We start from the raw sequence: 12,797 nt of genomic DNA, 5'->3' as shown, positions 1-12,797 counted from the left end.
CTGCCACTCAAATATTCTGGGGAAAAACAAGATTAGGATTTCTATTGATTTCTCTCTAAACAGAGTTTTCTTTGAGTAAAACTAAATTGTACATGTGAATAAGTCCAGTTGTTTTACGGGGCATTTTTCTAGCTAGGAGCATAGTCTGCAGCAATGAATGCCAGGAACTGTGTTTCCACAGGATGGCAGTGTGGTAGCACTTTTATGATGTAATGAGTGATTTACGACATCATTGGGTTGTGCTCTTTCTTAGAGCTCACTTCTTTGATGGAATAGTGTAAGAGTCGAGAAATAGGTTAGTGTAGCTGCGTAGAAAGTTGGGCTGGCTGGGGCCGTGGCTTGGTAATGGCTCCTAGTGGAGTTTGAGGAAGGAGCGGTGCTGCGGGTGTGCTGCTGAGGTCCTGTGAGGACGGCGTGTGCCTTTTATGCTGCTGCTCCTGCTCCTGCTCCTGCTCCTGCTTGTAGAAGCCTCCTCCTCCTGCTGTGCTCTCCCTGCTCCTCAGATGGACTTAGAGGCCAGTTTGGATTGCTCTTACCAGGATTCTCTGTTTTGAAAATGTCCCGATTGTCATAGATATAAGGTCTTTTTGAAAGTACACTATTTGGTACTGTCATACAATCTGGAGGGAAAAGTACTTTATTTTTATAGTGGATAGAGGTGTTTCTTCTTCATCTTCATGTCTTTCTATTCATGTGAATCTAATTTTCCACTTTCTATGTTTTAAGTTTTTTAAAGTTTGTGAGATTTAAATTAGATATTGAGTTATGAGTGCTATTTTATAAATTTAGGAAGCACAGTATCTTGTGTAAGTGTGAGTTTTGGCACTGTGGAGCTTAGCTAGCAGTCACAACCTTGATCTGGTACGAGTGGTTTCCTGTGTGTTGAAGGGCTCTGTGAGTCGGATATGTATTTCTCCTGTGTGAACACTTGACAGCATCCAGGGATCCACAGCTATCAATCAGCTCAGGCTGCTGTGGGTCCAGCTCCTTTATACAGAACTCGGGGTCTGTGCAGGGTCCTGCAGAGCGGCTTCAGTGGCTCAGGTGAAAGGAGGAGGCTGGTGCACAGGCCTTTCGAGCTGTGACGTCCGTTTCTGTTACTTTGTCTGACATGAGCCAAGCAATAAGAACTTACCCTTTCCTTGAGTTCATTTTTGACACTCTGCCTATTAACGTGGCCTCTAGTGCTTTGTTTCCATAGAGACTTGTTATTGGTTGCTTTGGTATTTCGTGTCCTGAAGAGTACCTAGAGCCTTAGGCATGCTAGACAAGTGCCTCACTGCTGAGCCACTCCCCAGCCCTGGTATTGCTTCTCCTTACCGATAAGAACTCAAGCAGCCGTGTGGAGGAGGAGGTGGGGGTGTTTTCTCTGGGGTGGGGTGAAGAAGATGGGTTTTTCTCTGGGATGGTCATATGCTTGTTCGTTGTAAGGTAGTTTTACTGCCTCATTTTCTCCTTGGCTTTTTAAAAAGGAGAATAGTTTATTGTTTTTAAATTGAGTTTGTAGTGTCTATTATATTCAGTCCAAATCCTGTGAGTGTTGCTGAATTCCTTGTTTGTTTCTTGGAGGCAGCCCCAGGCTGAGGTGATTTTGCAGTGTTTGGTGTTTGCAGGCCTCACTGAGGAGAAACTGCACTCTTCACAGTCTTTGCTATAGTGCCTCTGTTCCTGGCTGGAGTGTGGGTTCCACACTGTAAGATGCGTACCTTTCTTCCTTTCTTTCTTTCTTTTTTTTTCTCCCATTCTGCTTCTGACTCTTACCAGGGCTTCAACACAGATTAATTAATAAAAGAAACTTACTAGAAGGCCCCTTGACCACATAAGCAGATTAAACATTGTGATAACTTGGATTTTACTTGAATATTTCACAAAGGGGCATACCACTGCAGCATCAGTGTGTCTGCAGAGTTTACTTTGAGTGGCTGGCAGAACTGTGGCCTTCATTAGTTCTGAGTTTTTGAAAACTCTCCCCACAAGCTCTGGCCCTTTCTATTGTATTTATGAGCTTATCTTTCCAACACAGTAGTTATAACTTAGCAGACAGCTTGGGAAGCAGTGTAGCATTTGAACTAATGGTTCACAATTTCCCTTCTAAAAATTAGTTTCTTTTAAGAGCAGATAAATACAACTCTAAAGGCAAGGAGAAGGGAAACATATGTTCTGTGCTGTGTTGTGACAAGTATAGCAGGCAAAGAACATGCAGGAGCATCTTCTATTTCGAAGGTATCCTAGACTTCCCTTTTTATACTGACTTATTTAACCAAAACTGAACATCAAGTACATTTATGAAAATGATGTATATAAATTTTATGACTAGAATACTATTTCCACATCAGCTTATTTTAGATAAACCTTTTATCTTCTGATAGAATTTTAGTTCCAGTTACCCCTAATACTCTCTCCTGTCAGATGACCTAATGTCGATCTGTAGCCATGAGTGGCAAACCAGTCTTTGGCACACATTGCCACTGCGCTACAGCAGCTGTGTGCTTTAGGAGCAGTGTGAGCAGAGCAAACAGTCTTTCTGTTAGACTGACTTCCGTGACTGGCAGCTTCTTTTCCTTTTTAAACACTTCAGCTTCTACCTGAGAAGTCTTAGGAAACTGCATAGAAGGCACAAGATACTCCGAGCTTCTGAGACTAGTGGGCACACATGATTGGTGGTAGGTGTTTGTGAGGTCATGAGCATCTTGGATTAATAACACAGCAATGGTAGTTACTTAATGCAAGTGCAGTTGCAGAATTTCTTGGCTCTTATCAATAATTACTAATGGTGACGTTTTAGAAATGTGATTTCCATTTGCTCGAAAGGTAGCACGAGTCTCTGAAATTGTGAGTGAGGTCTACAAACGATACTTTTAAAAGTAGATAGAATATTTATGGTCTGTAATGCAACTAACATTCATATATCATATCCACTTCAAGATTCTATTGTTTAAGTTCTGTTAGCTTTTCTAAGAAGATTTTTTTAATATATTTATGTGTTGAGTATTTAATGGCAGTAGTAAATTACCCTTGTTTCCTGTTTTGTTTTTATAGCATATAGCACTTTCTACATTGTGGGTTTAATATTATCCATGCAGATACCTTTTGTGGGATTTCAGCCAATCAGAACAAGCGAGCACATGGCAGCTGCAGGTATGGAAACTAGTGTTTGAAGTTGAGATGAAAGGACATTGTAAATGTTTTATCTGCTTAAGATGTATGTGTGACCTTAATCATTTTTCCTTCTATACTGACACTAAAATGAGGTTTCAGGCTCTTTCTTATATCATAATTTGTAAAGGGTTTTAATAATAATAGATGGTGTACTTAGCTTTCTGTTGCTGTGATGAAACACTGACTAAAGCCTACTCGAGGAGGAAAGGATTCATGTGACTTAAGTACCCTGCTCACAGTCCATCACTGAGGGAAATCAAGGCAGAAACTCAAGGCAGGACCATGAAGCATAGGCCACGTGGGGTGCTGCTTACTGGCTTGCTCCCGAAGGCTTACTCAGCCTGCTTTTTCAGACAACCCAGGACCCCCAGCCCAAGGTTGGCACCCACCGTCCACAGTGAGCTTGTCCCTCCCACATCAGTCATTAATCAAGGAGATACTCGAACACTTTTGTCCGTCAGCCAATCTGATCTCATTCTCAGTTGTACTGCCCCTTCTCAGATAACTCTAGCTTCTGTCAAGCTGACAAAACACAAGCCAGTACACCAGCACAGGAAGAAGTATAATGTTTTAAATCTTTGCTGATGCATGGTAGTGTCAGCGTGCACAGTTGGCTGCTCTTCTTGTCTGGTGCATGTATAAGGATTCTGATCACTTTGGGAAAAGATGTGCAATAGGATTTTTCAGGTCATTAAATGTGGGTTAGCACATTAGTTGACACAGGAAATATTGGTAGGTGGGATTACTAGTCCCTGGGGTGAAGGATACAGAGGTTTTGCAGCTTTGCAAGTGAAAGTATTGAAACGACATTAGGGAAACGCTGTGATGGTATTCACGTGAGCCTTCTCTTTAACCAGGTGTCTTTGCGCTGCTGCAAGCTTACGCTTTTTTGCAGTATCTGAGAGACCGGTTGACAAAACAGGAGTTCCAGACCCTTTTCTTTTTGGGTGTCTCACTAGCTGCAGGCGCTGTGTTCCTTAGTGTCATCTATCTGACATACACAGGTAGGTACCATCACCTGTAAGATGGAAGTCGTGGCTCTAGATTACTGTTCACGAATAGTCGTTCACAGGTTCTTCTCACACACTCCATATATCCTAATATCAAATATTGTATAATGTCAAATAATTATCAAAAGTTCTAAACTCCATTAACATATTACAAACTGCAATTTTAAAAAAGCATGAGCTGCCATTCCTGACTTTAGAAAAAACTAGTTTATTTTAATATTACTGCTTTTCAGGCTCTTGTAAATCCACAAACATCCTTCTCTTGCCTGGTTAAAGAGCCAAAACTACTGAAAACTCAGCATCTGTGATAAGCTAGTGTTTGCTTACCCTCTGTTGTGCACTTTCTTCCCCTTCCTTGGAGACTGTTGGCCACATCATTTCCCCATGCTTTGGATCTAAATGACTCCCTAACCATGAGCTCACAAGTCTTGAACAGCAGTCCAGTTTCCCTGGGGGTACTCCATATGCCCAGCTGATGGACAGACCCAGCACAGGATGAATGAAGGTGTGACTGGAGTCAGAGACCTAGGCGTTTGAAAATACATTGGCATCTATAAAATAAAACCAACATTATTTGAATCTAAAAGGACAAGTTGGGTTGGTGCAATGGCTCAGCTGCTAAAGATACTTGTTGTGCACCTGGAGACCTGACTGCTCCCTGAAACCCAAGTCAAGGTGGAAGAGGAGAATCAGCTCCTCAGAATCTTCCTCTGACCTCTACATATGCTCCATGGCTTGCAAAGCGGACAGACACTAATAACGATAACAGTGATAATAGTTACTATCATGGCATGCACCCAATACACACCAACAATAATGTTGTCTTCTTTATTTGTATGTGTGTGGATGTTCTGCCCACATGTGTATGTACTCAGTGCTCACAGACATCAGAATGGGATATCAGATCCCCTAGAACTAGAGTTACAGGCAGTTGAGAGCTACCATGTGAGTGCTGGAATTCAAACCTAGATCCTCCGGAAGAATAGTCAGTGCTCTTCGCCACTGAGTTCTCTCTCCAGTCCCAGGCTAAGCATGGGAGCATACAGCTGCATTCCCAGCATTTGAGGGGCTGAGGTAGGAGGGTTGTTGGAAGTTTGAGGCAAGCTGTGGTGGGTGGGGCTTTATCTCAACCCCCCACTCCCAGACAGAGACAGAGACAGAGAGAATTTACAAAATAATAAAAAGGCAGATAATTTCCTCTGTGTTTTTCCTTTAAGGTTATATTGCACCATGGAGTGGCAGGTTTTATTCACTATGGGATACTGGGTAAGTTGAAATATGCTACTTTGGCCTCCTATTCAAATAGCCTTTCTCCATGCGTTCCTATATTGTGAGGACTTCAGTCATTACTTAAGCAATATTAAATACCCAGGCTGAGCTGTTTGAAGTGAATGCCCGTTGTTTTGAGACCTAAGTTCTATATTCCTGTTCTACAGAGCCAACTCCTTATTGTTTTGTCAGAGCAGAAGCATTTGTATAATTTAAAGATGGGAACTTTTTTAAAAGGAATGAATATAAAATTTACATTTTAAGTTTTGATACCGATAAGGTACTGTATTAGAGATTTATATGAAGTAGGTATGAAGAACTCTTTGTATAATCACTTAATTTAAGCTTTTGCTTAAAAAACCTGAAATACACTATGGGTGCGTGGTACATTTTTTTAAGGGTGCTATATAAAAGGAACTCATTTTAAAACTTGGGTTTTGAATTAGACCAACTATTTCAGTGAAACCTTTTGTCTTTAAAATGATGGCCTAGTGCTGCGATGATGTCACTGTCTGTCTGGTTGCTTTCTAGATGACCCAGTAAAGTCCAACCACCATTTATTGATCAGGTGTCCTTCCAATAGGACACCAAAGCCTCCTGTGCAAGTGAAATCACATAGAATAAACTGTCTCTGGCTAAAACATTTGCTGGCTTTTATCCTGTGGATCCAGAGAACTGGAGAGAACCAGTTACAGAATTGACTAAGCTAAAGTCCAAAGTGGATGTGCATCAGTTGGACTTAGGCTTTAGAGTAATTTTGACCTTTTTGGCATCCCAGAGAGCAAGTGACTTCTGTTGTCACACGGATGCCAGCCGCTTCCTTGTCTGGGAAGGCAGTGGATGGGGCACAGGAGTTAGAGGGCAGAGTGCTTTCTGCCACCAAGAAGAGATGAAGAAACTTGTTGCTGTAGATGTAGGTGATAGAGCTGGACTACAGACAGCTGTCTACCCGAGGAAGGGTTAGAACCAAAGCCAGCAGTTTCATGAGCCCTAGATAGCTCCACTTTAAGGGGACACTTTCGCTTTAGTTTGACAACTGTGTCACTAGCTACATCAGTTAAAATACAAGTTTGACTAAGGAAAGTTGGGACAGAGTAATGTCAGTGATGCAGGAGAGCGTGTTCATCTAAAGGAAGGAGCTCCTGTTTTATCCTTTAACTGTAATAATAATGAACTTTTTTAATATCAGGTATGCAAAAATACACATTCCAATTATTGCATCAGTGTCTGAACATCAGCCTACGACATGGGTGTCTTTCTTCTTTGATCTACATATTCTTGTATGTACCTTCCCAGCAGGCCTATGGTTCTGCATCAAAAATATCAACGATGAAAGAGTATTTGGTAAGATTTTTAATGAGCTCTGATTCAAAACAGTTTTTCTATTGAGATTTGTTTTCCTTATGTGTGTTGTGTTCAAGAACAGTTTTCCTGTTCTACAAAGATGCTTAGATAAGAAAAATTAGTTGGATTTTTCAGTGTATGTATATTCTAGTTACTACTTTTTAAATATAAACTTTACATCCAACCCATGACCTCCTTGAATAGTTTCAGCTTCCGATGGTATAGGAGTCACATACCTCATTGGCTTTTCTGAAGCTTATAGCCTTTAGTCTGAGGCTGTCAGTACCTTCTTTAGAGCGCTGGCTGGTCAGGCCTGATTGTCCTTTCCAGTGCTACCTGACAGATGTCCGTCCACTGTGTTCTTCTTACCCATGTTGGCTTTAAAGAAAGTTTAAAGCCAGACATTGGTGCTGGCCTTCTGAGGCTGTTTTGGTTCAGTAAACTTAGAGTGCCTAATGATCAATGCACACATTCATTGTCACCTGTCAGCTATGGATATTACAATGTATGGAGCTATAATTTTTTTATATCTGTAATAATTAAATTTGAATGATAGTACATTTCTCTAATTTTTTTTATTTAGTCAACAGGACTAAATAATTTAAATAGGACTGTTTGGTCAATATTAATAACTTAGAAATGTGGCTTTGTGAGATGCATACTTTCAGATGTAGTCTGTGCTGTGGTGATGAACATGTGGTTTCCTGAGACATTTTTCCATCGGTGTTGAAAGAGAACCTGTCTTTGCAGTCGCTCTGTATGCAATCAGTGCTGTCTACTTTGCTGGAGTGATGGTGCGGCTGATGCTGACTCTGACCCCGGTCGTCTGCATGCTGTCGGCCATCGCCTTCTCCAATGTTTTTGAGCACTATTTGGGGGATGACATGAAAAGGGAAAACCCACCTGTGGAGGACAGCAGTGATGAGGATGACAAAAGAAACCCAGGAAACTTGTATGACAAGGTGAGGGCTGTGCTGTCTCCGTCTTCCCAGCACCACAAGAGTCCCCAGATGTAGAAGAGTACCTGGAGCTGGGCCTTCTGCAGTTTCTCTCCATTGCTTCCTCCTGAGCTGGGCCTTCTGCAGTTTCTCTCCATTGCTTCCTTCAAAGCTGAACCCCTAGTTGCTCTTTGAGCTCAGAGTAAACAGAATGAAATAGGAACAGGGATTGTTAATCTCTTTTATGCCAGTTGTTACCTTAGTACTTAGCACCTTTCATTTTCCGAGAGTGCGGCTCATCAGATTTACCGATGTGCACCAGTGCTTGCGCTTGTCCTTAGTCTGCGTTTGCTGCGACCTTGTGTGGTTCTACTCTGTGTATGAGATGGTAACTTAGTATTCAAAAGTAGTATTTGGTTAAACACCTGTTTGTTAACACAATGAGGAATTTAACCTGCATAACAGGACAAAGCCTGTGTTGGACACAATTATAGGAAAGACTTAGGAATTAGTGCACTTGTCTTAAATAACCTGTTAGACTTCCCTCTTTTAATACTGGCTAAGCTCATCAATACTAAGCAGCAGGGAAATGCTGTAATGTAAGAATTGGCTGGAATTCTTACTTTTCTTACTCTGAAATCAATATGATTCATAAAGATTTGTGTTAAAAGCACATACCTATTATTATATTTTGGTTTTGTTTTTTTTTTTTTCTTTAATCATCCTTACAACTTAGAGTTTATGGCTATTCAGTTTCCAACAGAGGTAGGTAGGGGAGTGTGTGTGTGTGTGTGTGTGTGTGTGTGTGTGTGTGTGTAAGGGTAGGAGGAGGTAGAGATTTGGCTAAATCTGTAGAGTTTCTCTCCTAGTAATTTCCTAATCTGTGTTTTAGGTGGGCACAGCCATTTCAAGAGTGCAATTAATTTTAAATATATACATACTGGATTTTGGAGCCCCATGGTTAACTCTTTTATATTTAATTAAAAGCTGCCTTCTGTCAGAGATAGTTTGCTCTAAGATCAGGTCCTGGAGTTGTGTATTTTCTGGTTCACATTGAGTGAATCAAAGTTACTTTAAAGTTTACTTTGAATTAGAAAACAAGAGCAAATCTCCCCATTACCCGTAGGAGATTACATCCTTCTCTGACCCATGGGATTATTTAATAGGTTAATATTATCCCACTTTTCCCCTTGACTGCTAATGAACCAAGTACAAGGGCTTCTAACTGCTTGCTCTGCATCTTCAGGCAGGTAAAGTGAGGAAGCATGTGACAGAGCAAGAGAAACCTGAAGAGGGCTTGGGCCCCAACATCAAAAGCATTGTGACCATGCTGATGCTCATGCTCCTGATGATGTTCGCTGTCCACTGCACGTGGGTCACAAGCAACGCCTACTCCAGTCCAAGTGTGGTCCTCGCCTCCTACAATCATGATGGGTAAGGGGGTGACTTGGCTATGAGAGGGCTTTATACTTTCCTTTAACCTAACCAGAAAGAATGTTTGTGAGACTCTGATCTGGATTCTCCTCCTTAAGGTGGTGTAGAGATGCAGCCCACCCGTAGGTCTACTCACTTTGTCTTTTGGTGTGGCCTTGCCCCATCCTTTAGGATGGGTGGCAAGAACTAGTTTGTGCTTTTCTCAAATCTTTCTGCAAATATAATTGTGTATACTTACTGGACACTGCATCATAATTAGTGTGAAATTTGGTAGAAATGCAAATTACAGAGCCCAACCTAAGGCTTACTTGAGAGACCTGAGGGTAGAACCCAGCTAGTTGTGTGTTTAATGGACCCTGATGGTTGCAGGGACAGCGCCACATCTTAGCAGAACACCAGACTGTTTCCCAGAGTTAGTTCATTAGAATATTATATTTTACAAGTGATTTTTTTTTCACATTAGTTTGAAAACACTAGTGCAGACAAAGCTCCGTTTTTTTGTTTTTTTTTTCTTTTTTCCTCCTCGTAGGTAGAGCTTTTGACTACCATCTTTGAAATGAAAATTTTTACGGATTAAACGCCTCAAAAATTTAAGCTATCTCCTTCACACTTATAGACCTCATTTAAAATAAAACTGAGCTGTTTTTGTTTTTCAGTACCAGGAATATATTAGATGACTTTAGAGAAGCGTACTTTTGGCTGAGACAAAACACGGATGAACACGCCCGGGTCATGTCGTGGTGGGACTACGGCTATCAGATTGCTGGCATGGCTAACAGGACCACTCTGGTGGATAACAACACCTGGAACAACAGCCACATCGCACTGGTGAGTGCTCGGCATTGCTGTTTGTTTTTTAAAGAGTAAAGTGGCTCGTCCTACTTAGCACTCAGAATTCACTTGTAATTAAACAGAAAAGATCCGGGTTAGACTTCTTGCCTGCCTGTGTATTCTTGTTTTACGAGTGGTATTATACGTACAGAATTGCAGGCTAGGCAAAAATCTAAAACTTAAAAATGCTTGATACATAGTTTTTTCATTGCAAATTTAAGAAAATTCTTAGAAATATGAAAATAAGTATTTTACATTGTGCAAATTATATGGGTGTGCAAATAATATATTCACTTTATTAAACAGTGAGTCTCCGTAAATGAATCCCTTCTGTACTTTAATGTCTGAGTACATAAATGGGTCTTAATAAATAAATTCAGCAGCTTTCATGAGCACTGTAGATGAGTCTCACGTCTGTGAACTCACGGGCCAGGCTCAGCCTGAGGTTGGGAGAAAACTGTCTCTAAATGCTTGCCTATTTTCATGTAAAATATTAATTCCCTAGAACTTAATTATTAAAACATATATTCAGACTTTGACACTTCTGCCATGAAATGGTTATTGCAGTTAAGATGGTAGTGAATTCCTCTAAGTTCATTACATTCATAGAAAATTATTTCTACTCAAAATTAATATAAATCAAACTTAATTTCATCTTACAGTTTAAAAAAACTTAAACTTTATCCTACAGGTCGGAAAAGCTATGTCTTCCAATGAAACGGCCGCCTATAAAATCATGAGGTCCCTTGATGTCGATTATGTGTTGGTTATTTTCGGAGGAGTGATTGGCTATTCCGGGGATGATATCAACAAGTTCCTCTGGATGGTTAGGATAGCTGAAGGGGAGCATCCCAAAGACATCCGGGTAAGCAGCACACAGTCCACGGGCGCCACGGGCTCTCACAGTTGCTCGTTTACCTTCTTTCCCTTACGTTCCTCACTGGGGCCCTGGCTGGCCTGGGCCTCCTGAGGATGGGGTAGAGGTGTGCATTGGCAGCACACCCAGAGGCTGCGCTCTTTTCCTCCTCCCGTCCTGCTCTACTGCCTTAGTTATCCAGTCATTAAAAACACTAACTGCACTTCTCAGATTTGGAAGCCTCGTGTGCCATGGACCAGCTTTGGTAGCAGCTTGTCTGTGAAAGCATTACCCTAAACAACATGCTTACATAGGAGGTAGTGCGGTCCAGATTGCTGTTTTTGCACTCTGATGTTCCCAAGTGAAGATGGTGCCTTATAGAACGCTTGTCTCGGAACACATCCTCGTGATTGTGATTCCATCCTGCCCTTGTCAGGACTTCTGGCTTTTCTTCTCGTCTCTTGCTTCAGCCCTTCATTTGCGTTCCCATTCTGCTCCACTACTAATCTTAATGTTTATAAATATGAAAGAGACCAACAGTCTAGAAATGACTGTCTTTGCTTTGGTCCTGTGCCGCCTTCCATGTAATATATGACATTCATTGATCGTGTCATTTTTTGCTTTGAAAGCCTTCAACAGATAATGGAGCCTTGAAACCAAACAGATATGAGTTAAAACTGAAACTGTCAGCTAGGTGCTCCAGGCAAGTTATGCCAGTCAATGTAAATGCTTTGAGCATTGGGTCTTTTTCTAGGATCTAGAATTAGTATGGTGCCCAAGGCAAGACATAAGCTTATCACCGTTGAATATAGGTGATGACGTGTAGAGGCGTTAGAATATTTGTAGTAATATAGGTAAAGCCTTAGTATGCTCTATCTCTTGGTAAAGCACTGGCAAAAAGTCCAAACTCTTGCCTCAGTGCAAGCCTAGCCTCCCTTGCTGCTCTCTTGGCCAGCTTTGTATCACTGCCAGGCTCGGCTGTTCTGTCCCTGAAACTTGCCTAGGATTTCTTCCCTTGGCTTATCTGATGTGTGTTTTTAAAATTGTGTCTTGGACTGTTTCTCCTTCCAACACCCTTGGCCCCTCCTCTCCAGCCCTTTTTGGGTATACCCACGTCTCTATTTGTCCTCATAGAAAACTGCTTTCTAGTTAATTTCATGTTTCCCATCTCCTGAGGACAGGTAGGTAGAATTGTGCTCATGTGAGGAAGGCACAAAAGTTGAGAGGAGAGAGAAACAAACAAGGGTGAAGTGCAGGCCCAGATGTCCTGCTTAGGTGAGAATGCTGTGACCTCCCCCTGAGCTGGGCATAACAAGCATTCAGTCCTTACAAAGTCTGAAAAGACTTGGTTTACCCCTCACAAGAAGAGAGCAAGCGAGTACACTCCTTCCTGCTTATCATGTACTTACTGCCAAGAGCAGATTGAGGCCACCATCGGAAGGAAGGGAGGGAGGGAGGGTGTGAGGTGGCCCTGTGCCACGGTGTGCACACCTCACAGCACACAGTGCACCACACTGCTTTAGCAGTTACAGGAGGTCCCTGTTCGTGCCTAATGCTGTGTTGTGTGTGTGTCTACACTGGTGACTTGCATAGACCAGGCATCTGTTACACTGTGGCCCTCATCGTCTCCCTTACAGGGTCCACTGTGTGTTCGCGTTCATTTGTGTGATGAGCATTTGTGTCTGGCATAGTAAATAGTTTTGTGCCTTCATTATTTGAATCATATACAAGTATCTATAGAACATAGTCCTGAAAAGGGAAATGTTGTGTCAGATTTACATTTTTACTACCTGAACTTATATTTTTAAAATGGTAGCAATCTATGTCTCATAGAAAAGCTAATTTATAAAATAACCCGATAAAAATGAATTAAAAAAATATTGCTGTATATTCCTTTTAGTTTACTGAACCTTCCCCTCCCCAGCTAAAAGGGGATTTTAGGGTTCATAGGGAAAA

At 41.5% G+C, this 12,797-nt stretch overlaps 1 protein-coding gene across 1 annotated transcript in view; it reads left to right on the top strand.

Moving 5' to 3' along the window:
- Positions 1-12,797, top strand: part of Stt3b (STT3 oligosaccharyltransferase complex catalytic subunit B) — a 64,635-nt gene that overhangs the window by 47,255 nt on the left and 4,583 nt on the right. Inside the window, exons 6-13 of the mRNA XM_021171401.3 lie at positions 3,040-3,138; positions 4,017-4,163; positions 5,387-5,435; positions 6,628-6,782; positions 7,533-7,744; positions 8,967-9,154; positions 9,811-9,982; positions 10,677-10,850. Coding sequence (XP_021027060.1) covers positions 3,040-3,138; positions 4,017-4,163; positions 5,387-5,435; positions 6,628-6,782; positions 7,533-7,744; positions 8,967-9,154; positions 9,811-9,982; positions 10,677-10,850 — 1,196 coding nt within the window. The remainder of the gene's footprint in view (positions 1-3,039; positions 3,139-4,016; positions 4,164-5,386; positions 5,436-6,627; positions 6,783-7,532; positions 7,745-8,966; positions 9,155-9,810; positions 9,983-10,676; positions 10,851-12,797) is intronic.

The sequence above is a fragment of the Mus caroli genome, unplaced genomic scaffold, assembly GCF_978045245.1.
Source record: "Mus caroli unplaced genomic scaffold, Mus_caroli_1 scaffold_11, whole genome shotgun sequence".
NCBI lineage: Eukaryota > Metazoa > Chordata > Mammalia > Rodentia > Muridae > Mus > Mus caroli.
Note: the sequence above shows the minus strand (reverse complement) of the source record. Positions and strands in the feature narration are given on the sequence as shown.